Source organism: Phocoena sinus, chromosome 1 (genome assembly GCF_008692025.1).
Source record: "Phocoena sinus isolate mPhoSin1 chromosome 1, mPhoSin1.pri, whole genome shotgun sequence".
Taxonomy (NCBI): Eukaryota; Metazoa; Chordata; class Mammalia; order Artiodactyla; family Phocoenidae; genus Phocoena; species Phocoena sinus.
In genome coordinates this window covers 1,213,235-1,238,326 of record NC_045763.1, presented here as the reverse complement: position 1 = coordinate 1,238,326, position 25,092 = coordinate 1,213,235, and the positions used below count along the sequence as shown (strand labels likewise).

The following is a 25,092-nucleotide window of genomic DNA, read 5'->3' as shown; positions in this document are numbered from 1 at the left end:
GGAAGGGACGTAAGCGGCGGAAATTCGCCGCGTTGCGCAAGCGCAGTCGCGTCCTCTGGCTCCGGGCCCAGACAGCTCCGCTCCAGAGATTGGTAACGCCCAGAGACTGAGCCCGAGGCCACGCCCCCTCGCGACCAACGAGCCAATGGAGGAGTGCTATGAGGTTGCTAAGGGAAACTCTAGAGGTAAGATGGCGTCCGCCCGTGATGGGTGCGCGAGCTCCCGCCAGGCGCGCCGAGACCCGCCGGCTCGGCCACTGCGGGACGGTAACAGCCGACTGCGCCCTACCGGGCCTCGGTCCAGATGGGAGGGAGGCGGGCAGGTCCGGGCGCTCGCTGCGTGTCCCCGCACACGCACTTTCACTTCAGGAAGTCCAGAACCCGCAGCCCCCAAGCCCAGCGGGGCTCCCCACGCGCGCCTCCCCCGAGCCCAGCCCGCAACCCCCGGCAGCCTTGTCGCCCCCAATTTGGGAGGGACGCGCGTTCGCGTGTCCCGGTGCCCGCGGGATGGGCGGGGTCCCGGGCCCAGAGTAGCAGAACCGGCCGTGTCTTGGAGACCCAGCCGGCAGGAACCGAGTCGACCCTGGGTGTCCCTGCGTCCTGGCAGGGGTCGCCTCATCTGACCGCGCCTCCCAACGTCCCCGACGCGCGGTCAGAGGAGGTTTGATAGAACCTGTTCATAGAATGACTAAAACGGGGCCGTAGAGATCCGAGTCCACATCTCTTAACTTTAGGTAGAACCCCAGCCTCGTTTATGGCGGATACCAGAGTCTGGCAACCCCAAGCTTCCCTAGAAATGCCCAAGTTGGCCTTGAAATAGGGGGGCTGGTGGGAAGGGGGGCCCTGCCCTCTCCAGGAACTACTGGAGTTGGGGGATGGTGCACCCAGCAGCTGAGTGGCAAGAAGTGACGATGGGCAGGCCCTCCTTGGATGCAAGTGTGGATTTTGTCTGGAGGGCACAGGAGGCCGCTGGGGGGATGAGGTCCCTGCAGAGAGATGACCGGGACGGCTCTTCCCCTTGTGCCCTCACTTACCCCCAGCTAATTCGGCTCAGTTCAAATGTCCCCTCTCAGGAAGGCTCCCCACCCCCGCGCACACACATCCACCCTCCCACCGACCCGCACGCTCCTTTCAAGGACCCTGCGCTCACTCCTAGCCTGCCTCCCCCGGGGCCTCTCTGCACAGAGTAGGTGCTCAGCGAGTCTGGTGCATAAACAGATGAACAGGGAGAGTCGTGACCCAAACTGAGCCTTTGGGGAGCAGTGGGCAGGGGAGTTCACTGGGGGTGAAGCCACAGACACCTGGAGAAGCCCCCGGGACGGCCCGCACCTCAGTGCTTGCTGGTCATCAGCCAGGTCACCTGTGTCTCTTGCTAACCTGTGCACCCTCCTTTCAACGTTCAGGTTACGGAGTCTACGTTTACCCGAATTCTTTCTTTTGATATGAAGGAGAATGGAGATGAAGCAGGAAACATGGTAAGGATGGGCTGTGGCCTCTTCCTGCAGCCATGCCGCTGATGGCCCGTGTCCCTGCCGATCTGGGGGCCACACAGGTGCTGGCCACACCGGGCCCTCAGCACTCACTAGTGCCCGTGAGGGGCCATCCTGCAGCGCTGGAGGCCTGGACAGCTCCCCTGGTGCTGATGAAATCTGCTTTTCTTTTTTGTCTGATGATAAAGAGACTGCCTGCTTTTGTAGAAAATCTAAGCAGCAGACGAGAGCAAGTATCAAGTGAAAGTCCCCTGGAGTCCCCCCCAGAGGCAGGCCTGAACTTTCCAAAGTTTGCACACATGGTTTTGTGCCTGTTTGGGGTTCTGTCTGCTCACATCCTCTGCCTGATTTTCTACTGGAGGATTGATCTTTCAGTATTTTCTCATGAGCTATTTTTATATCTGTTGGCTGCCAGGATTTTCTATATTTTGAACCTTTTGACTTTTATTGACTTTTCTTGTAACGTTTTTGCCCCACGGATGTTTCTCACTTTTGTGCTGAAATCTCTGGTTCTCTTCCTGGCCTGGACAGAGTGGTTCCTCCTTTTGAAATGTATGCTTCAGTGTCACCTTATGACCACAGACTCTCTCTCTCTCCTTCTGCCACTGCACTGACAGAGGCGAAGTGGCCATCGAGTCCCCTCTGAGGAGGTCTGGGGGCGGGGTCCTTGCACTTTCGATGGCCAGAACAGCAGGAAGACGCTCGGTCATGTTTCACGGACGTTCTTGTTGGTGGACGTGTGTGGGTGAGCCTGCAGAGAGCACGTGCTGGACGAGAGATGGAGCCAAACGCAGAGACTTTCACGGCTCCGCGCTCATCCCTGAGAAACAAGCCCGGCCACACGCATGCCCCAGCGGCCACTCCCAGCCACTGCCTGACAGCACGACGTCTTTTACCAGGTCAGGGCAAACTTCTGCTTAAAGACGGGAGTTACTACAAAGGCGAGTTTGTAGACGGAGAGATCACGGGAGAGGGCTGCCGGCACTGGGCCCTGACAGGTTAGCTGGCCCGACGCTTTCCTCCTAAACCAACCTTGGTGTGAGCTGGCCCCTCCCTTCCGGGTGCAGAAGGCACTTCCATCAGTAACCTGGGGACCCCTGGTTTCCCTAAGGTGTCTCATAATGGCCTCGTGCCAGCCTGGGGCAGGGTGGCCACACTGCTGCCCGCAGAACCTCAGACCCCCACCGGCAAGCGGGTGTTGGGTTCTCAGCGGAGAGAAGCCTCACACCATGGACTCTGGCCTGGCGGGGCCTTTGCCCCCAGCACACAGATGCCCCAGAGAGGGTCCCCTTGCAATGGAGTTTGCACGTACACTGCTGGGAGGGAGGGAGTCCCATTTCCCTTGTTCAGGGTGAGCGGTGAGATAAAGGGACACCGTGTTCTGCTACCACTGCCCACGGATCAGGCAGGAACTACTGGTTACCCCGCTGGACTCAGGAAACGAGTCTAACCCTGGACACCGCTTCCCGCGTCCCGTCCACACCAGGGAACACCTACACTGGACAGTTTGTTTTGGGAGAACCCCAAGGACACGGCATCATGAAGTACAAAGCCGGCGGACGTTACGAAGGGGAGCTCTCCTGCAACCTAAGAGAAGGTCCGGGGTCCGCGTTACGAAGGGGAGCTCTCCTGCAGCCTGAGAGAAGGTCCGGGGTCCGCGGGAAGGCGTGAGGCATCGGCCTCGGGGTGGACACTGTGGGGCCCGGACCCCAGCCCTCCCCGGATACTGACTTGGGGCCTGGACGGGCCTGGGCGCGAGTGCACTCCCCGGTCCGGTGAGGTTCGGAGCGCAGGGCTCACAGCGAGCCCCTCAAACCTGGTGACTCAGGTCCCTGCTCTGCCATCGCCCTCGATCCCGTGTCAGCAGTCTGGCCTGGGCTCGGCCGGGCGGGTCTCCTGGACTCGCTGAGGGTCGCAGTGGCTCAACCAGCACTGTGGGTCCTCTTGACCCTCGGCTCGGTCACCTCCTCCACGTCCTGTGGGACCCAGCCAGTCAGGAGGCCACATTCCGGGGAGCAGCAGGCAGAGCCCCGGGGTCGCCGGAGCGAGCAGAGCAGTCCAAGCCCCCGACAGCATGCCCGGCGCGGGTGCAGCTCTGACCCCTCCAAGGCCTCCCGTGAGGGGTCAGGACGCCTCCCGTGAGGGGTCAGGACGCCCCCCTTCCTGAGTGTCCAGGCCCTGAGACTCCGTGTCCTCACAAGCACTTCCTCTGGCTTTGGGCCCTTTGAGTAGGTGGTGGAGGCCCTGCACGACTGACGGTCCTCAGCGTGAACTCGCACCTGCGAGCTGGCCTTGACCGCGCGGCCGCACCACCCCAGCTGGACAGCAGAGCGTTTCAGTCTCCGTTGCTGGGGGCCCGGGGCGCCCCCATCCTCCCTCGGGACCTTGAGAGCTGGACTCAGAGCTGCTCCCGCTGCGTGTGGCTGCCAGGCCGCCCCAGATCCGATTGCGGGGCCGGGGGACCCCCATGGGGCCCGGCTGCAGGGGTTGCCGACCCCATCCTTCTTCTAGACACCCCCCTCCCCCAACGGAGGTACGAGGTGACCCTCGACTCCTGCCCGCCTCCAGGACAGGGGCACCTGGTGGACGCAGATGGACAAGTGTACTGGGGGTCGTTTCACGACAACAAGCGGCACGGCCAAGGGCGGATGGTCTTCCGGTGAGTCCGCCATCCTGTGGGCCGTACCCCCATTGAACACCCAGCCCTGAAAGTATGGTCTGTGATTTTTTCATATGATCCTGCAATTTCTCCCTCAGTTACTGACATTGGTTCTGTGTGTATTTAGTAGAAAGAACATCCATCCCCCTCCTTCAATGAAACACCAGGTGAGAAGGTTGGGTGGGTGCGAGGGTGGAGCGGGGCCGAGTCGGGTGACGCCCGCAGGCTCTCAGCTTCGGGCCCAGTGCTGGGCGTCTTTCACACTCCGGGCAGTTTTCGTGCAAAATTCTGCCCTTGGGATTTGCAGGCCCCCCCACTTCCTTCCCGTTTTCCTCTCCAAACCTTCACACCTGGGGCCCAGCAAGCGGGGCCTCCCGTCACTGCACGCCACTGGGCGCCAAGGCCACCTGCCCCTCTGGCTGGGCCCTGGCAAGGCCACAGCTTGTGCCATCTGTTCTGGGCCTATTTTTGCCTTGGTCCCGGGGGTGCGTGCTGAGCCCCAGTCGGAGGAGCCGGTGTGCGTCACACAGCCACCTGGCCCTTCCCAGCCTGAGAGCAGCCTCCGCGTTTGTCCCTCAGGAACGGAGATGAGTACGAGGGTGACTGGGTCCGGGACCAGCGCCAGGGCCATGGGATACTGCGCCATGCGGATGGCTCCATCTATGAGGTACTGGACCCACCGGCCGGGCGTCCTCTGCTCCCGGTGCCGCCCGGGGTGCAGTCCAGGTGCTGCCCTTCTGACCCTGCGATGTAGGGTCGGCCACCATTCCCTTTTCGCTGATGAGAAGATGCGGTTCAGAGAGCTTAAGGGCCACCCGCTAACACCTTTCCGTCCCGTCTGGTTCCTGAAACACCCCATGACCCAACACTCTCTCCTGTGGGAATGGCCTGGTGAAGCCTTTTTGAGAGGAGATACCCGTGGGGTCCCAGTGCCCTCGATAACCTGGGGAAGCAGGCGAGGACCCCTCCCTGCTCCTCGCGAGCAGGGCTCTGCGCCCCACCCCCCATCATCGTGGCAGCTGCTACTCTCGAGTTGATGGGGGGTTTTAGGTGCCACGAGGCCAAGAGATTCAGGCACGTGGGAAGACCTTCTCGGGCCCCCAGAATCCATCATCCTTGTGCTTCCCGCACGCCGGCCTGTGGGCCTGACCGGCCCTGCAGAGATGCAGCCAGGGGCCAGAGAATGCCGCGTGAGCCAGGTCTGAAGGATGGGAAGGGGCCGCCGCATGGAGACCACAGGGAAGGGCATTGCAGGCAGCGGAAGGGTGAGGCTGGGCTCCAAGGCAGGAAGAAGCCTGCGTGGCCAGAGCAGGGGTCAGGGGAGGCAAGGCAGGAGGTCCAGGCAGTCCCACGCATAGGCCCTGGAGCTACGAGGGGTTGGAGTTTTATCCTGCACATCACAGAGAGTGCTGGAAGGAGTTGGTGACCTGATCCCTGTGTTTGGAAGGTTTCTCTTGCTCTCAGTCATGGAGAGAGGTGATGGCGGCCTGCATGGGGTGTAGAACCAAATTTGGGGTGGTTTGGAGGTACAGACACTGGACTGGTTGACAAGAGCAGAAGCGAAGATGTCCCTGCATTTTTGGCCCAAGCGTCAGGTGGATGGTGGTGATGCCTGAACCAGAATCCACTGGAAGACAGAAGTCACACCAGTAATTGAACATGAAAGTATTAACTAGTGAAAGGCAGCAAAACACTCAAAGGGGTAAAAGCAGGAATATGGCAAAAGCAAATGCGAAAGTGGCCCCAGGAGGTGCCCCCAAAGATGGGGTGGGGACCGGCCTGGTTGCATCCTCGGTCCTGACCGCGTGGGGCTGAGGCCATGGGAGATGTGACTTGTGGCACGTGGTAGCTTTGGGAGTGACTGAGCTGCCACCGAGCTCGGCTGTGATGCGCCAGCTGAATCTGGGCCTCGGGAGCCGAGGGTTGCACGTGGCTGTGGATGTAGTGACGGCGGCGCGAGGCCCTTGGTGTCCTGGACGGGAGCTCAGGTCTGCACTCAGCTCCAGCCACGGTCCTGAGAGTCCCTCACTTCTCACAGCCTCAGGGCTGAAACAATTTGATTGTGTGGGTTGCAGAATTAGGTTGTCAGCTGAATTCATATCTTTGCCAAGTTTCTCATGTGAAAGTTAAGAGTGGAGATTGGGAAAGAAGTCCCAGGAGACGAGGGAAAGCCCAGCCCTTCCGGAGACTCAGACCTTGCCGACAGGGGGTGTGGCCACAGCCCGCTGGGTTGGAGGAGCTTCCCTGGGCGTCTGCTGCCAGCCGCCGGGGCGTGTATGCAGGAAACGCTGGGACACAGAGGAACTCGCCCAGGACAAACCCCTGTGCCTGAGGGGTTAGGAGTGGGCACCCTGGAGCCCGAGGGAAGCCTCTTCCCCCCGGGGTCCCTGCAGCGCCCAGCACAGCACTAGCTGGCAAAGCGACACGTTTCAGGGTCCAGCTCCCGGAGCACAGAGTCGGGCAGGAAGGGTCGTTTGGGGGCTGAGAAGCAGTAAACTGGTAACTGGCCAGGGCGCTTCCTGAGATGGAGTGTCCTGCTGGGGAGTGTAGAGTCTTGCCCTGGCTGCGAGGCTCCCCCCGGCACACTCACCTTGCCTGCTTGTAAAACGCAGAGCTCTGCTTAGGTGACACCACCTCCCAGGCCCCTCCTGGGACCGCAAGTCCTGGTCTGGGTAGCCAGCCACTCCCGGGGTGCCGCCTGGGCCGCTGCGGTTGGCAGTTTGCGCCAGAGCCCATTTGCAGATGCCGCTGTGCCCCGGCCAGAGCTCTGCTGCTTCTCCCCAAGGGGGACGTCTGTCCATCCTCATGGGGCCAGGCTTTAGGGCTCATCCTGGGCAGCCACAGTCACTGGCCTGAATTCTCCAGAGCTGCCACGGAAGAGGGAAACACAGGGGGACCTGGGAGGATCTTCCTCGCTCAGAACCCCCAACAGCGTCCACACCTCGCGGGCTGGAGGTGTGGGGTCGCGGTTCTAGTGCTGGCACTGCCCTCAGCTGCTCTCTGGCTCCCCGACTCTCTCGACCACCATTCCAAAGACGAGGAGGCCGCCCAAACCAGGGGGTGGCCGAGCCCTCGCCTTCTTCCAGAGAATCCCGAAAGCCTCCGCCCCCACCCTCCACCCCGCGTGCCCTTCCCCCAGAGGCAGTTTGGGCTCCTCCAGGGCCTCTGCATCAGCGGCCTGGGCACTGGGGGCCCTGCTCGGGCCTCCCCAGCAAGTCGCTGCTCAGCCGGGGCGCTGGGGGTTCTCCGCCGCCATCCACCAGGGGGCAGCCCGGCCCTGCCGACCGCCCGGCCCTGCAGGGGGCTCCTCCGCTGGCTGTGGAGCTAGAGACGCGTCCCTCCAAGCGGATGCCCAGTGGACGCCGGCTTGGATGTCAGGCGGGAGCCGGCAGAGTGCGAGGGGCTGGCGGCTTCGTCCCCCCGGCGCTTTGCAGGTTAACGAGGGTCCTTCCCCAGGGTTCAGGCCGTCCGCCTGCGTTCCCGCTGCTCAGCGATGCCCCAGCCTCTCAGGGCCACGCGACCCAGACCCTGAGCACCGGGACACGCAGCCCCGCGGTCGCAGCCACGACCATGTCCTGAGGGCCCCGGGAGGACAGCCAGGCCCTGAATCCCCACGTCCCAAACAGCTTCCCGACGGTGTGGACACAGGAGCTCCCAGCTCTCAGGGCCCGCCTCTCCGTGCTGTGGGGATGCCTCCTGCTCCTGACCTCTAACCTGTGACCTCTGGGCATGCAGCGTCACCTGGGAGGGATGGAGCCGCCAGAGGGAGTTGGCGTGTCCCCCACGAGGGCACAGCTGTCCGCAAGCCTTCACGAGGCAGAGAGCTTTCTCCATTTTTAACTTTATTCACCACCTCCTCCATTTATAAGTGCACAGCCCGGCGGCGTTAAGCACATTCACGTTGTGTAGCCATCACCACCTTCATTTCGAGAACTTTCTCTTTTCCCCAAACTGAAGCTCTGTCCCCATTAGACACTCACTCCCCACCCCTCCCCCAGCCCCCGGCCCCCGCCCTCCTACTTTCTGTCTCTATGGATCTCCTCCAGGGACCTCATAGAAGTGGGGTCATGTAGGATGTGTCCTTTCGTGTCTAGTTCATTTGACTCGGCATCGTGTCCTCTAGGTCCATCCACGTTGGGGCAGGTGTCGGGACCTCCTTCCTCTTTAAGGCTGGCTCCTGCTCTGCCGTGTGGATGTTCCTTCCACGCTATGTCCGGCTGCTCGTCCGTCGATAGACACTCGGTCTCTCTCCACCTCTTGGCGCCTGTGAGTGACGCTACTGTGAGCACCATCCTGCTCCCAGTTCTGGGAACGGCGCAACTGCTGGGTCACGTGGCGATTCTATTTTTAACTTTTTGAGGAACCTCCACACCGTTTTCCATTTTCCATTCCCACCAGCAGCACACCAGCGTTCCAATTTCTCCACATCCTCCCACAACGCTTGTGTTTTCTGGGGGTTTTGTGTTTGTTTATTTATTTTTGGCCGCATTGGGTCTTCATTGCCTCACGCAGGCTTTCTCTAGTTGCGGCACGCAGGCTTCTCATTGCGGTGGCTTCTCGTTGCAGAGCACGGGCTCTAGGCGCGCGGGCCTCAGTAGTTGTGGCTTGTGGACTCTAGAGCGCAGGCTCAGTAGTTGTGGCGCACGGGCTTAGTTGCTCCGCGGCATGTGAGATCTTCCTGGACTTCCAGGGCTCGAACCCGTGTCCCCTGCGTTGGCAGGTGGATTAACCACTGCACCGGCAGGGAAGTCCCATGTTGTCTGCTTTTTAAATAACCGCGGTGCCAATGAAGTGATTAAGAGACAGGCACCCGGCAGCCCCTCGGAGAGCAGCGTCCTCCGGGGCCGCCTCCATGGAGCCTGGGGACAGACTGTGGGCTGTGGAGGCGAGCGCACACCTGGCGGAGGGGACAGAGGGGTGCTCTCCAGTGAACCTCAGCCTCTGTGCACATGGAATGTTCCTACCTGTGCGGCTGTGCCGTGGTGCCGCCAGCAGCTGCGCTTCTGCCCGTCCCGGGGCACCTCCGTGTGCATTGGCTGCGTTTCTCGTGTTGGCGTTTCTCTGCATTTCTCGAAGGGAGGCCTGCTGGGCGGCGCACCTGCTCACCGCACAGAGCAGGTGGTCGGCCTCATGCGCGTCTTCACCTGCTGGTGGCTCCCAGCCTCCCCTCTCCTCACCTGTGCATCTGTAGGAATGCCAGGGGCTCCGTGTCCCTGTGCCACTGTCCTGGCTGGGAGGTCACAGTCCAGGAATGAGGGCCTGACCGTGAGAAGCATCTGGGCCCATTAGCACATCGTACGAGGAGGGGCCTGGGCTGCCAGAGCAGAACCAGCACTGCCCCACGTTCCCAGTGGGGTTCTACGCATACGGATGTCAGGTCCCGGAGTGTGAAGGCAGCTTGTATTTGCATCAGCAGAGCTTGTCACACTTTGAAATCCAGGGAACTTATGGCCAGGATCGTGGAGGTCAAAGACACCTTAGGGACCCTGCTGTTAGCTGGGAAGTGAGGGGCATTGTGTCTGCAGAGAATGATGGGCAGGAGCCACCAACACTCTGGCCTGTGTGGCCACTGCTGCCCCAGCAGGCCACCCCGAAAGCTGGAGACCCCGGGCCCCTGCAGCCGCAGGCCCAGGCAGGTGACCCGGGGCCACGCCCCTCCCTGGTCTAGGAGCCGTGGCCTCAGGAAAGTCTTCACCTGCTCCAGGAGGGAGTTTGGCGACAATGGGAAGTCACCTCCTCCAGACTGGATGCCATCAAAGAAGATGCTGTGGAGAGCCGGGCCCCGGCGCCTCTTGGTGTGGTCGGCCAAACCCCGGTGCCCTGGAGAGGACTGGAGGTGGGGAAGAGATGGATGAGCTGGGAAGGTGGGCTTCTGACCGGGGCGGAGATTCAGAGTGCGCCTGGGAGCGCCTGAAAACGCAACAGGGCAACGCAGCCGCAGAAGCAATTCCAGGGAAAGCACCGTCACTTTTCCCGGGAATCTGTTAACTAGAAAGTGCTTCCCGAAATGAGAAGAGTCAGGGGTGTATTTCTCACAATTTATTCAAACTCGTGTGTGGTGGGGAAGGCACCCAAGCGGCCCCTCGTCCCACCCCCGACTCCGTGCTCTTCAAAGAAAGGACCAGGGAAGGAGTTCTGAGCACATAGGTCCCCATCCTGGAGCTGAGAGGCCCTGGGGTTGCCTCAGCCACCGCCGGCCACAAGATGTGCCCCACTCACCCCACAGGGCCTCTCCTAACAGGGACCCTGCGCACCCGTGCTTCGCGTGCAGGGTGGCCCGGCCGTCCTCGCGTCTTCCTGCACTGCGCCAGCACACACAGGTCCTCACCTGCACGGGGAGGAGAAGGGAGAGCCGCCAGGCGCAGAGACGCGTTAACACGTGTTTGTTCGCGCTCTGGTGCGTGTCAGCTGACTGAGAAAGGGCAGGGTTTTCAAAAGCATGATTTGTAACATTAATTAGATTCTACGCTGTTGGATGAGTTACACTGCTGAAGTGTATCGTGTATCTGTCCTGGGAAAGTGCTATGTTGCAGCCTGAGCTGGGGGGTGGGGGGTCTCAGATTTCGGGAGCGCGATTAAGCGGTCGGTCAGCGATTAAGCGGTCGGTCAATGCGTGGATGGCGAGGACTGGACAGTGACTTGGTGGGGAGCCTGACCCTGCTCACACCTAGCAGGGCGGAGTGGGCTGGGGCTTCGTGGTCTGAGGGGCACGTTCACTGCCTGTCTGCTCTGTAGGCGGCAGCCCGTGTGCCCGCAGGCCATGCTCCAAGGCTCTGTGTGCTGGACCCGCCTGAGTCTGCTCCTGGCTCCCCGGCGACCCTAGGCCCTGCCTGCCTTCTTCCTGAAAACCCACGCTGCGCCTTCGCAGAGGGCCAAGGGGCGGGGCAGGGCGTGCAGAGACGTGGACCCCGACACGGTCGAGGGCCCCAGTGGCCATCGTGCTGTTTGGAGAGGAGCCCGCGCTCATTCGAGCCCTAGCTGTCCCCATGGAGCCCTGCCCTGGGAAGCTCATGCCCCAGAGCAGACAGACAGACAAGACGGGACCACGACTGAGAGGGAAGGGAGAGGCCTCTGGGAGGGGGCCGCGGAGCGCCACAGAGCTCGGCCCTCTTTGGCGGGAGCGCTCAGAGTCACGTGATGGAGAAGCTCGAACGGAGGCCGAGGCCGTGTCACGGGGCACGCGTGCGCGCGCACAGAGCTCCCGCCACTTCCCCGTGGCTGGAAGCCCCGTCTCCCACCTGCCCCTGGGCGTCCTCCCCCTTCCACCCCGCAGGGGCGGTGACCCCAGCACCGCTGCCCAGGACAGGGGTGAGGCCTGCGCTTGTGCGGGCAGGCAGCACACTGGCCCCGGGCACAGAGCGGGCGCAGCTCCAGCTGGGGGCGGTGTGCGGGTGGAGGCAGCCGGGCCCCACAGGGGGGTGTTTGTCTCTGGAGGAGACCACCCTTCCCCGGGGCCACCGGCCCACTGCCCAGGCACCCCAGCACAGAGCCTCAGACGAGGGCATGAACCTCTACGTAAAAGGGCGGGGGAGGGGGAACGGAGGGGGCGGGGTGATGAGTTGATTTGGCTCCTGAGAGGCTGCGTTCGATTGGCCGTGAGACCTGCTTCCCGAGTTGAAACCGGTCACTTCTCAGGCCTGGGGACGGCGGCGTGGGGGAAGCAAAGGGTTCCGGCGACTCGTTCACCTCTGAGGAGCACCACTGATCCCAGCAAACCGACTACGAGCTGGGAGAAGCTCTGACGTCAGTGTGCTCTACACAGCTGGGGGTGGGGGGCGGCTCCCCGCCCCCCAGGGCTGGCCCCACCCAGACTCAGAAACAATGGCCCAGCTCGGCCAGGACCCTCCCGCTCTGCTCGCCCCCAGTCACCCAGCCCATCGCGATCACCGAGCATTGCTGCCTCCACCACACAGCAGACACGGGCGCACACGCCGGCATGCGTGCACACCTGTGCACAGGACCCCTTCCTGGGACCAGGCATCAAGCCCAGGAGATGCTGCTGCTTGGAGTCCACACTGGCTCCAGGGATGGGCAGCTAATGACTCTGGGGCTCCCCAGCCCCAGCCCAGGACGGCAGCACGGGGCCCACTGGGTTGGCGGCGGTCCCTGCTCTGGCGTGATACGTGGGGCCTCGCCCCCTCTTTGGCCTGGTACGCTGCCTGCAGACGTGAGCCACGTCTTAGGGGACGTCGATAGACCGTCTGCGATGTCAGCCGTGCTGGCACCGAGCTTTCCGGGAACGCAGCCCGAGTGTGGGCCCAGAGGGCAGAGCTCTCTGGGTCTGGGGGCTGGAGAGATGAGGCTGCCCTGCGGCTCCAGGCCTCCTGTGGGGGGCACAGCCACGCCTCTGCCCAACTGCCACCCCCAGCTGGCAGCCGGCCCCTCCTGCAGCCGCGAGCTGTTGCCTTGCCGCTACTGCCATGCACCCACCAGGGCGCCACAGTTGTCTGGTGCCCCGGCTGGAGGGGGAGCCGCGGCCAGGCCCCTTCCCTGTCACCTTGTAATGTGAACACAGCGACCGTGTGTTCCAAACAGCCGTGGAACCTGTTCCCCCAGATCTTGGGGTGTCTGAGCTCTTCAGGGGCCGTTCCCACAGGCCCCACCTGCCAGGCGGCCCCTCCCGAGGGCCTGAGGGGCTCCCGCCAACCGGAGCCCGGCCCCAGCTGCTGGGCGGCCTCGGGCCACTCGGAGGGCTGGGCGGGAAAGCGGGAGCCCAGTCAACTTCTGCCAAAGAGTGAATCGAACCAAAACGCGCCTGTGGCTAATGCTTCTTCCGATAGGAGTAACTCGTAGCTGAATAAAATCCCATTAAGATCTCGAACTTTTCCAGGAAAACAGTCTTCCTGCTCTTTGGCACCATTCTTCCGCTCTGTCGTGTGTATCGTTTACAAAGCAGGCTTCTTATGGGGGTGGCAGAGTTGGGGTGTGCAGCGAGTTGGCGCTGCCCCCAGGGTGCGGCTGTGCGGGTTCCCAGTGTGATTTTAATTGGCCTTTTTGTTATCAAGGAGCGTGTCGGAACACTCAGCACCTCGACCCCGCAGGCCCGCTCGCCTGCACGGTCGGCCTCCCGTGACTCTGTGTTAAAAGGGCTTTGTGCTCAAAAGTGTGCCCTTTGGAGCCATATTTTCTTTGCATTTTGTATTCGGGCCATTGTCTCCAAAGTTCCTGGCTTCTTGAAGTTCAAAGGGCAGCGCCTTCTGCGGGGGTCCCCAGGGGCCTTCGGAGCCTGGGGGGCCGCCGGGCTGTGCGGCAGGGAGACCGGCCCGTCTGAGCCCATGGTTCTCTCCACAGGGACGGTGGCACGGTGACGTGTTCAGTGGACAGGGCAGCATGGCCCACTGCTCCGGGGGCGTCTACCGAGGGGTGTGGATCAACGGCCACCCCATGAGTAGGTGCCCCCGGCCTTGCCGCTGGCCCCGTGGGGTCCTCTTGTGGGGTCACGTCTGGGTCTGGCCGTGTCCTTTCTCAGGTGGCCCTGGGCAGTCTCGCGGGAGGTGTGGACCAAGCGGGGCTGGATGGAGTGGAACCTAGAATCCCCTTTTGGGAGAAACATGCTCTGCTGTGGTTTCACGGGGCTTGTGACACGCAGAGGCCCCCGTCAGACGCTGGACCCAAGTGGTCCTGCTTCAAGCAGGGCTCCCAGCCTCGGGGTCTCCCACCCACGGGGCTCCGGGCGTCTGGCCCCCCTGCACAGCCTCCATCCAGCCCCCCACCCTGAGCTCTCTGCACTGCGGTGTGCGCACAGGTGGCCTGTGGCCTGCAGGGTCCTCTGCCTGCGCCTCACCCTCCCCGTGTTGCCTCCGGGCATGGGGGCTTCTGTTAGACTCCAGGGACTCGGGTCACCGATCAGAACCTTGGTGCCAGGTCCACGGGTGCAGCTGCTCACTCAGAGCTGCGGGTGGACCCTGCTCACCAGGCCAGCTCCCGGGCAGACAGCCACAGCCTCGTCCAGCACACATCAGGTCGCTGACTCAGACGCACGCAGTGCGGGGCCCGGGTCCGAGCAGTGGGCGGGAGGCCGTGCGGGAACGTGCCCCGGGTGCACTGGGCACTGCTGGGCTGTCACCTCAGCTCTGCTGTCCCCCTACCGTGATCAGGTCAGTTCTGAGACGACCCACTTCAAATCACTGTAGCCGGCCCTCAGGACGGGGTTAAGGTCACGGCGTCAGTGACGGTCCCCCAGCCCTGACAGCTGTGCCATCCATGCGCCCCCCACCCCCACAGCGCCCCTCAGGGACACGGTCAGGCCTGAGCGGCTGCACAGGGCATTCAGGATGCGGGATGCAGACCCGTGGCACTCACCGCCCTGACCCCAGGACAGGTGCGCTCTGCTCTCCCCAGCACAAGCTACAGGGATCGTGATTTTGGGTCCGGAGGTGACGGACGTGGCCCAGGAATCTTCCTTCGCATTGACCATTCAGCTGCAGCGGGACGGTGGGGAAATTGCCATGAGTAAGTGTCTCCAGGAAGGCGGCCAGGGTTATGTATTCTTTTCAGAAGGATAAGCAGCTGTCGGGTTCTGAAGTAGCAAAAACGCAGACAAGATGCCACAGGTGGCTTCTGGCCTCCCGGCTGCACCCAGGTCACCCCGTTCCCAAGTCCTCGCTGCCGGAGCCTCGGCAGAAAGGGCAGTGGGCGTGCGAGCCCTCCAGCCGGCGGGGGGCCGCTGTGCGGTGCATGTGCGTGCGTGAGCACACGGGCGGCCCTCCCGGCGGTCACACACGCAGAGTCAGAGGACAGAGGAGGCCATGTGGGCCCCGGGCCAGCCGCTCAGCCTGGCAAGGGGAGGGTTTCTCAAGCTCCTCGTGGGGTGACCAAGGTGGACAGACGCCCATCCGTCTGGGCTGCGTCTAGATGCTCAATCAGCCCTGCGGCCAAGCAGAGGGACGACCGGGCTTCCCGCCCCGTGAGCAGAGCAGACCCGGAGGGACGGGGCGGGACCACCGGAGACAGACGTTCCTGCACAGCGGTCCAGCTCGGTCCCACGGCTCCGCGTGGGAAGCATGACGTACGGCATGAACCGAGTATATTTAGTCACAGTTGGCTTATTTTAACAGCCTTATTGCAGCATAATTTACACACCGTAAAATTCATCTATATTCAGTGATTTCGTGATTCTTAGGACGCTTGCAGGGCTGGGCGACCACTGCTACACCAGTTCCATTCCAGAACGTTTCCTCCACCCCAGAAAGACCCCTCGTTCCTGCCCTGTTCCCACCCTCCATCCCAGGCACCACAAGTGCCTTTTCCTGGACACTGAGTGTGGATGGAATCTCACCTGTGGTCGCGCTCTGCTCCTCCCTCCCGCCCAGTGCGCGGTGCTGCGCTCCTCTTTGTGGACCACTAGCCTCCCCTCCTGCCCGCCCAGCACTTTGCTCACCTGCGTCCGTGGGCGACAGTCCAGTCCTTGGCACTTGGCTGCTGTGAGCATTCACGTGCAGGTTTTTGTGCAAACATGTTTCATTTCTCTCAGGTATATATTTATGAGTAGAATTGTTGGGTCAGTTGTTGGGTAGGTGCGTGTTTAAGTTTTTCAAGAAATGGCCAAACTCTTTTCCAAAGTGTCTGCACCATTTAACCATCCCATTAGCAATGTACGAAGGTTCCGATTTCTCCACGTCCTTGCCAGGGCGTAGCCATCCCGAGGATGTCAGGGGGCAGCTCCTCATGGATTTTTGTTTTCTTTGTTTTTTTCTTTTGGTTGTTATTTGGGTTTTTAAAAAATCTTTTGGCCGCACCGCGCGGCATGCAGGATCCTAGTTCCCTGACCAGGGATCAAACCTGCACCCCCTGCAATGAAAGCACAGAGTCTTAACCACTGGACCGCCAGAGAAGTCCCTCCTCATGGTTTTGATTTGCGTTTCCCTAAAACCAACGACGTTGAGCAGCTTCTCGTGTGCTCGTTGGCCATTTGTACGTCTTCCACAGAGAAATATTTATTCATATATTTCACCATTCTTTTGGGGGGGATTGGGTTGTTTGTCTTAGTTTTTAGTTATACAAGTTCTTTATGTATTCTGGATACAAGTCCTTTAGCAAATATATATTTGCAGATATTTTCTTTCAGTTTGTGGCTTATCTTTTAATCTTAATGTTGTCTTTTGAAGGGCACAATTTTAATTTTTTTTTAATTTATTTTATTTATTTATTTTTGGCCACATTGGGTCTTTGTTGCTGCACACGGGCTTTTCTCTAGTTGCAGCGAGCGGGGGCCACCCCTCGTTGCGGTGCACAGGCCTCTCACTTTGACGGCCTCTCTTGTTGCGGAGCACGGGCTCTAGGTGTGTGGGCTCTGTAGTTGTAGCTCGTGGGCTCCAGAGCGCAGGCCCAGCCGCTCCGCGGCACGTGGGATCCTCCCGGACCGGGGCACGAACCCGCGTCCCCCGCATCGGCAGGCGGACTCCCAACCACTGCGCCACCAGGGACGCCCTAAAATTTTGATGAAGTACAGTTTATCATTTCTTTCTTTTATGGACCATGGTCTTGGTGACTTTATCTGAGGATTCTTAGCCCAAGTTCACAGAGACTTTCTCCTGTTTTCTTGCACAACTTTTGCTTGTACATTTAGGTCTCTGATCCCTCTTGAATTAATTTTTTGTGGATAAGATAGAGGTCTAAATTCATCTTTTTTCATGTGGACTCCAGTTGTCCCAGTGCCATGTGTTGAAAAGACTGTCCTTTCCCCACTGAATTGCCTGGGCACCTTGGCCAGAAGTCACTTGACCGTAAGGGTGAAGGTTTATGTCCGGACGTCAGTTCTGTCCATTGATTGATGTGTCTATCCTTACGCCACTGCCACACCATCTTGATTATTGCAGCCTTCCAGTATGCTTTGAAACTGGAGATGCCTCCAACTTTGTTCTTCTTTTTCAAAATTGTTTTGGCTAATCTGGGACCTTTGTATTTCCATATAAATATTTTAGGATCAGCTTGTCCACTTCCGTGCCCCAAAAAAGGAAAGAAAACAAGCTGCTGGGATTTTGTCAGGGATGCCTTGACTCAAGCTGGGAGAACCTCCATTAGCAGCGCTGAATCCTCTGATTCGCGAACATGACACATCTCTCCACCTATTTTTCTTTACGTTCATCAATGTTTGTATTTTTCAGTGAGCAAGTCTCGCACTTTTCTTAAATTTATTAATAAACGATCAATGATTTATTATTGTTTAATTATAATTTGTTTATTAATACATTTGTTACATTCTTTTATGCTATTATAAACGGAATTGTTTTGTTATCTTCACTTCAGAAATTACTAGACTACGGTTGATTTTTACATGTTGATCTTATATTCTTTGACCTTGCTGGTTATTTCTGAGGATTTCTTAGGATTTTCTATACACAGGATCATGTCGTCTACAAATAAATACAATTTTACTTCTTCCTTTTCAGTCTGGATGTGTTTTCATTCCCGGCAGCAATGGCTGAGGGTTTGAAACCCTCCACCTCCTCGCCAGCACTTTTTGCTCTGTCTTTCTGGTTATAGTCATCCCAGTGGGCAGGAGGTGGTATCTCATTGTGCTTCTGATTTGCATTTCCCTAATGAGTGATGATCTGGAGCATTTATTTTCATGCACTATTGGCCATTTGTACATCTTCTTTGGAGAAATACCTATTCAGATCCTTTACCCATTAAAAATTGGGGCAGGGCTTCCCTGGTGGCGCAGTGGTTGGGAGTCCGCCTGCCGATGCGGGGGACGCGGGTTCGTGCCCCCATCCGGGAAGATCCCACATGCCGCGAAGCGGCTGGGCCCATGAGCCATGGCCGCTGAGCCTGCGCGTCCGGAGCCTGTGCTCCGCAATGGGAGAGGCCACAACAGTGAGAGGCCCGTGTACCACAAAAAAAAAAAAAAAAAAAAAAAAAAAAAGATTGGGGCAACTTGTCTTTTTATTGTGAGTTTTTGAGAGTTCTTTATATATTCTGGATACAACTCCCGTGTCACATATCTGATTCGCAAATATCTTTTTCCCATTTTGTGGGTTATCATGCCGTTTCTTAATTTTTTTTTTTTTTTTTTGCAGTACGCGGGCCTCTCACTGCTGTGGCCTCTCCCGTTGCGGAGCACAGGCTCCGGACGCGCAGGCTCAGCGGCCACGGCTTACGGGCCCCGCCTCTCCACGGCATGTGGGATCTTCCTGGGCCGGGGCACGAACCCGCGTCCCCTGCGTCGGCAGGCGGACTCTCAACCACTGCGCCACCAGGGAAGCCCATAAGTTTAAATTTTGATGAAGTCCAATTTACCTATTTTTTTCTTTTGTTGCTTGTGTTTTTGGTGTCATATCTAAGAAGATTGCCTAGCCCAGAGTCATGAAGACTTATTCCTGTATTTTCTTCTAAGAATTTTATATTTTTAGCTCTCACAGTTAGGCCTATTATCTATTTGGAGTTAATCTTTGTATATGTTTGGTAGAATTCAATATGAAGCCCATCTGGGCCTGGAGTTTTCTTTGTGAGAGGTTTTTTTTGTTTTGTTTTGTTTTACATCTTTATTGGAGTATACTTGCTTTACAATGGTGTGTTAGTTTCTGCTTTATAACAAAGTGAATCAGTTATACACATACATATGTTCCCATATCTCTTCCCTCTTGCGTCTCCCTCCCTCCCACCCTCCCTATCCCACCCCTCCAGACTGTCACAAAGCACCCAGCCGATCTCCCTGTGCTGTGCGGCTGCTTCTGTGGGAGGATTTTTAACTACTAGTTGCGTTTCCTTTGGATATAGAACTGTTCAGTTTATCTATTTCTTCTTGAGTGAGTATGGTGTTTTGTGTCTTCCAAGGTTTCAGATTTCTTGGCATAAGCTTGTTCATAGCACTCCCTTGCTCCCCAGTTAATGAATTGATACCATCTCTCTTGTTCTTAATATTGATTATTGGCGTCTTCTTTCTTTTTTTCCTGGCTAGTCTAGTGAGAGGTTATCAGTTTCATTGATAAACAACCAACCTTTAGTTTCATTGATTTCTCTATTGTCTGTTTTCTATTTCATTAATTCCTATTTTGTTTTGTTTTGGTTTTTTTAAATTTATTTTTGGCTGCGTTGGGTCTTCGTTGCTGCGCGCGGGCTTTCTCTAGTTGCAGCAAGTGTGAGCTACTCTTCATTGCTGTGCGCAGGCTCCTCATTGCGGTGGCTTCTCCTGCAGAGCGTGGGCTCTAGGCTCACGGGCTTCAGTAGTTGTGGCACGCAGGCTCAGTAGTTGTGGCTTGCAGGCTCTAGAGCACAGGCTCCGTGGTCGTGGCACACAGGCTTAGTTGCTCCACGGCATGTGGGATCTTCCTGGACCAGGGCTCGAACCTGTGTCCCCTGCATTGGTAGGTGGATTCTTAACCACTGTGCCACCAGGGAAGTCCGATTAATTCCTATTTTGATCTCATTATTTCCTTGCTTCTGCTTAGTTTGGGTTTAATTTGCTCTCCTTTTTTATTTTCCTAAGGTGGAAAGTTTCTAACGTTATTTCAGACCTTTCTTTTCTAATATAGAAGTTTATTGCTATAAATTTCGCCCTTCATACTGCTTTAGCTGCGTCCTACAAATTTTGACATGGTGTGCTTTCATTTTCATTCAATTCAAAATACGTCCTGATTTTCCTTTTGAGTTCTTTTTGGACCCAAGAGTTATTTAGAAGTGTGTTGTTTCATTTCCAAGTGTTTGGGAATTTTCCAGAAATCTTTCTGTTATTGATTCTAACTTAATTCCATGTGGTTAGAGTCATACTTTGTATGTCTTGAATTCTTTTAAGTTTTTTGAGACTTGTTTTATGGCTCAGAATATGGCTCAGAAGAGTGTGAATTCTGCTTCTGAGTGGAATTGGGTGGCATATTCTATAAATGTCAATCAGGTGAATTTTGTTGACCCTGCTGTCGAGTTTGCTATATCCTTGCTGATTTTCTGTCTGCTTGTTCCATCAGTTATTGACAGTGGTATGTTGAAATCTCTGATTATACTTGTGTTTTTGTCTATTTCTGCTTTCATTTCTATCAGTTTTAGCTTCATGTATTTTGAAGCTCTATTATTAGAAGCATAAACATTTAGGATTTTTATGTCATTTAATTAACTGACTTCTACAATCCCAATCTTTATGCTATTGTTTTAGTACATTTTACATTCATGTATCTAATAAACTTTATGATACATTGTTATTATTTTTGTTTAAACAGTCATTTACCTTTTAAAGAGTATTCAACAAACAGAAAAGGAAGTCTCACCTGTTAGTGTCATCTGCTGAGTTCCCATTTCTGGTCCTCATTCCTTCCCATGGATCCAGATTTCCATCTGCTACCATTTTCCTTCTGCCCAAAGGACTTAACTTTTTTTTTTTTTTTTTTTTTTTTTTTTTTTAAGGACTTAACTTTTAACATTTCTTGTCATATGTGTCTGCTGGTGATGAATTCTCTCAGCTTTCGTACATCTTGATTTTGCTTTCCTTTTTGATAGACATTGTTACCGCATACAGGATTCTGGCTCATCTTCCAGGTGAGCTTTGTGGTGTCACCTTGTCTGCGTTGTTTTCTCTGAGAGATCTGCTTTCATGTCCCTGTACAAATGTCCTTTTCCTCTGGCTGTTTTTCAGGTTTTCTCTTTTTCACTGGTTTGAATAATTTGATTGTGATCCGACATGGCGTAGTTGTCTTCGTGGTTCTTGTGCTTGGAATCTGTTGAGCTTCTTGGATCTGTGGGTTTATAATTTTCATCAAATTTGGGAATTTTCCAGCCATTATTTCTTCTGATAATTTTTCTGCCCCCATTTGGGGGACCCAAAGCAGTGGGTAGCCTCTGCCCCCACTTTGGGGACCCCAATTTTCCATGTATCAGGCTGCCCCCCCATCCATGGATTCTCTTTCCCACCCTCCCTCCCTTCCTTTTTTTCTTTTTTCTCACAGTGTCTCATTCTGGATCATTTCCATAGCTGTGTTTTCAAGTTCATGAATCTTTTGTTCTGCAGTATCTAATCTATTGTTGATCACATCTGGTGTGTTTTTTCATCTCATGGTTTTCACCTCTAGAATCAACTTTGTTCTTTTTTATCTTTATTTATTTATTTATTCATTCATTTTCTTGGCCGTGTGGCACGCAGGATGTTAGTTCCCCCACCAGGGATCGAACCCGCACCCCCCTGCAGTGGAAGCACGGAGTCCTAACCACTGGACCGCCAGGGAAGCCCCACCTTTGTTCTCTTTTATATCTTCTGTGTCTCTACTTAACTTTTGAACACACAAATACAGTTATAATAATAACTTTCAAAAACGTCCTTTTCGGGACTTCCCTGGTGGCGCGGTGGTTAAGAATCTGCCTGCTAATGCAGGGGACATGGGTTCGAGCCCTGGTCCAGGAAGATCCCACATGCCGCAGAGCAACTAAGCCCATGCGCCACAACTACTGAGCCTGCGCTCTATAGCCCACAAGCCACAACTACTGAGCCCATCTGCCACAACTACTGAAGCCCGTGCACCTAGAGCCCGTGCTCCACAACAAGAGAAGCCACTGCAATGAGAAGCCCGCGCACCGCAACGAAGAGCAGCCCCTGCTCGCCACAACAGAGAAAGCTGCACAGCAACGAAGACGCAACGCAACCAAAAATAAATTAATTAATTCAAAAAAAACCTACTTAAAAAAAAAATGATGTCCTTTTCCACTGTGTCAGTTCTGGGTCAGTTTGATTGAGTTTCCTCCTTGTTATGGGCCATACTTTCCTGCCTTCTCTGCCTGGTAATCTTTGATTGGATGTCGGACCTTGTGAATTTTACCTTGGGGGCTAGAGACACCTGTGTCCCTGTAAACATTCTTGACCTTTGACCTTTGTTCTGGGGCGCAGTTACGTTGCTTGGAGACAGTTTAATCCTCTCAGACCTTGGTTTGGGATTTGTTGGGTCTGCAGGGGGCCTCAGTCTAAGACCCGTCGCCCCCCATTACTGAGAATTCCACTCGACATGCCCTGACTTCTGAGTTCTCCAGCCTGGCTGACAGGACGAGCAGGCATCCCATCCTGCTGGGGCCTCTCGTTCTCCCGTCACTCATGCTCTGACCTGTGCTGCACTGACCCTGTGGTGCGCCTCTGCTCCGTCCTGCGTGGGCCTGTCTACCAGCCTCTACCCGACCCGCTCTGTACCAGCCCCGCACGTCCTCTCAGGGCAGGAACTGGGCAACTGTGGAGTCCGTCGTGTGTTTCCCATCCTTCGGGAACCGCTCGCTGTCCTTGCCTGACGTCCAAGGTCTTGAAAACCACAGTCCCATTCAGTTTCATCTGCTCTTTGGTTGCTCCGAGTAGGAGGGTCCGTGGGTCCCAGTTACGCCCTCTGGACCAGAACCAGAAGCCGATCAAACCACAGTTGTCTCTACACTTGGCTCCTTGTCTCCCCAAGTCCACGACGTTCTGGTGTTTGCCCTGCGTGTCTCCTTTTACGATCTCAGCAACTCGAGGCTGTACAGGGCCCTCACTTGCACTGGTCAGTGCTCGTTGTTGACCCCGAGCCCCCGAGTGCATGTGACCAGGCCTGTGCTGGGTGCCTCGGGGATGTAGGTGAGTGGGTGGAGCCCATCCCCCAGGCTGAGGTGGGAGATGGGTGGCCGTGTGCTCAGTCGGTCCCCCACAGCCCTGAGCCTGTAGCCGGTGAAGCCCTGAGGCCAGCCAGCAAGGAGAGGCCCTCCCAGAGAGTAGGGACCGGTCAGGGCCAGAGGCACAGAGGTGCCCTACGGCCCGGAGCTGGACTCAGGTCGGGACTCCCAGGACGGGGTGGAGTGGGTAGGCAGAGGGTGGACAGTCGGCTGAGGGCCAAGAGGAGTGGCGGGCCCAGGAAGGTGAGCGGAGGGCGAGGTGCCCGTGCTCTTGGCCCCTGGCAGCGCCCTGCTCCTCCTGGACACTGCCGCAGACATTCCTCACGGAGGCCGGGGTGGGGGGCTGGGGGAACCCAGGTGCTGCCGCCCCGCCCCTGCAGCCCTCGGCAGCCCCTCTCTCTCCTTCGGGAAGGTGAGGACGGCCAGGTGGTGGAGATCTCCGCGGGTATCCGATACATGCAGCTCCCAGCCTACTCGGAGGTCAGCTTTTTCAAAGTGGACGATGGTCACAGAGAGACACCCATCCAGACCCCGTTGTGAGTAAGGGTGACCCCGCGCGACACCCATGAGGGTGGGGAGGGGTCCCTCCTCGACTCTGCTCCCCCGAGCCCCTCCCGCACCCCTCCTGCTCCCGCCAGGACACTGCGGGCACTGGGGTCACGACGCACTCTGTCTGGCGGAGGGGGAACCAAGGCGCCTTCTGACTGTGGGGTCCGGGCAGGGAGGGGGTTCCAGGCAGAGGGCAGGGAGGCCAGGACTGCGGCGAGACACCCTGCCTGCCCCCCCTTCCTTCCCACCACCCTGGTCTCCGAGCGGCCACCTCAGCCCTTCCTCCTACCTGGACCGGCCCCTGGATCCCCGTGTCCCCGCAGCCAGGTGTCACCCAGCTCCACGTCGAGCAGAGCCCAGCCCTGTCCTTCCCTCCTCAGTGGGTTCCAATGCATCTCCTACCCTCTGTCCGGCCCCAAGTCCAGAGACCTGGAGCCCAGAGCTGCCCTGGAAGGTGCCGGCGCCAACTCCCCACTCCCTGAGGGAGACGCCTGCGACCTGCCCGGTGAGTGGGGTTAACCAAGGGGTCAGCAGTGGGCAGCGCAAGCTCAGGGGTGCATGGGGTGACAGCGGTGCCCCCAAACCTGGGCAGGAGGAAGTGTAGTTGATCCCTGAGAACAGTGGGCCTGGGAGACATGGGGCGTCCCAGGAAGACATCCCAGACAGCTCCGAGGGGCGGTCGCCGTGGCGGTGGGTTAAAAGGCGGGCTGGGGGCTGCCAACCTGGCGTCCGGGCTGCTGGGCGTGCTCGCCGTGCAGACCCAGGGCCCCCGGTGGGGGAGGGGCGGGGTGGGCTGGGATGAGTGGTCCGGGCCACTGCACCGCTGTCCTGGGCTGTCCACGTGCACAGCCCTCGTTGCCGTGAACGCAGAGTGAAGTCAGTTTGTTCGTCCCCTGTGAGCCTGGCGGCGGGTGAGGCCCCCGTGCCGCTGGTCTCAGGGCTGTTTCTGTTCAGGGCTATCCCTGGAGGGTGGCAAACCCACCAAGGCCGCTGCCAGCAGGAGGCCTGTGTCGGCCTGGACAGGACACCGCGTAGGAGCCCTCCCCCAGGTCACCCCCGGCTCTGTGGGGAGCTTGTGGGCCCGATGGTCACACGTGTTCACCTGGTTTTCCGACCGACTCCACCCTGCCTGGAGCACAGGGCCGACAGCATCTCTGTGTGCGCTTGGCTCCAGGTTCTTCATGGAGATGTGGCTCCGGTGTCGGGCAGAGCCCGCACACCCCAGGCCCGGGCAGCGGAGACCTGTCTCCGTGGAGTGTGGGCCTGGCTTTGCCACGGGTCTTTTCTGGAATTACTCCCGGAAGCTGGTGCTGGAGCTCGGGCTGAGCTGGTTTAATCACTGCAGTTCATGCTCAGGGATCGAATCCTCCCGCAAACCCAGGGCTCGCACCTTCGGGGAGAGTGGGCATGTGAGTTAACAGAGGGCGCGTCTCAGCCAAGCATCAGCTGATCAGCTGCCGGGGCTCCCACCTGGTCCCCAGGGCCCTCGACACTTCTGTGAGGGCTGCTCGGTAATTGGGGCTGGGGTCCCTGACAGGCAGACTCACGCACACTTCGGTTTAGGGCCCTCATGCTCTCCTCAGCCTCTTTTTTTATTTTTAAATAAACTTTTATTTATTTACTTACTTTTGGCTGCACTGGGTCTCCGTCGCGGTGCGCGGATCTCTCATTGCGGTGGCTTCGCTTGTTGTGGAACACGGGGTCTAGGCACGCGGGCTTCAGTAGCTGTGGCTCGCGGGCTCTAGAGCGTAGGCTCCATAGTTGTGGTGCACGGGCTGAGTTGCTCCGCAGCATGTGGGGTCTTCCTGGACCAGGGCTCGAACCCGTGTGCCCTGCATTGGCAGGC

General features: G+C 57.7%; 1 protein-coding gene across 1 annotated transcript; it reads left to right on the top strand.

Annotated features, from left to right (window-relative positions):
* Positions 1 to 190: 190 nt before the first annotated feature.
* On the top strand, positions 191 to 24,871 carry MORN1 (MORN repeat containing 1). Its single transcript, XM_032629743.1, is given in 11 exon segments — positions 191 to 266; positions 1,403 to 1,474; positions 2,389 to 2,487; positions 2,976 to 3,086; positions 4,058 to 4,148; positions 4,728 to 4,815; positions 13,440 to 13,536; positions 14,490 to 14,600; positions 23,110 to 23,233; positions 23,627 to 23,751; positions 24,201 to 24,871. Coding segments are annotated over 11 exon segments (1,458 nt in total). The 3' UTR covers positions 24,665 to 24,871.
* The last annotated feature ends 221 nt before the right edge of the window (positions 24,872 to 25,092 follow it).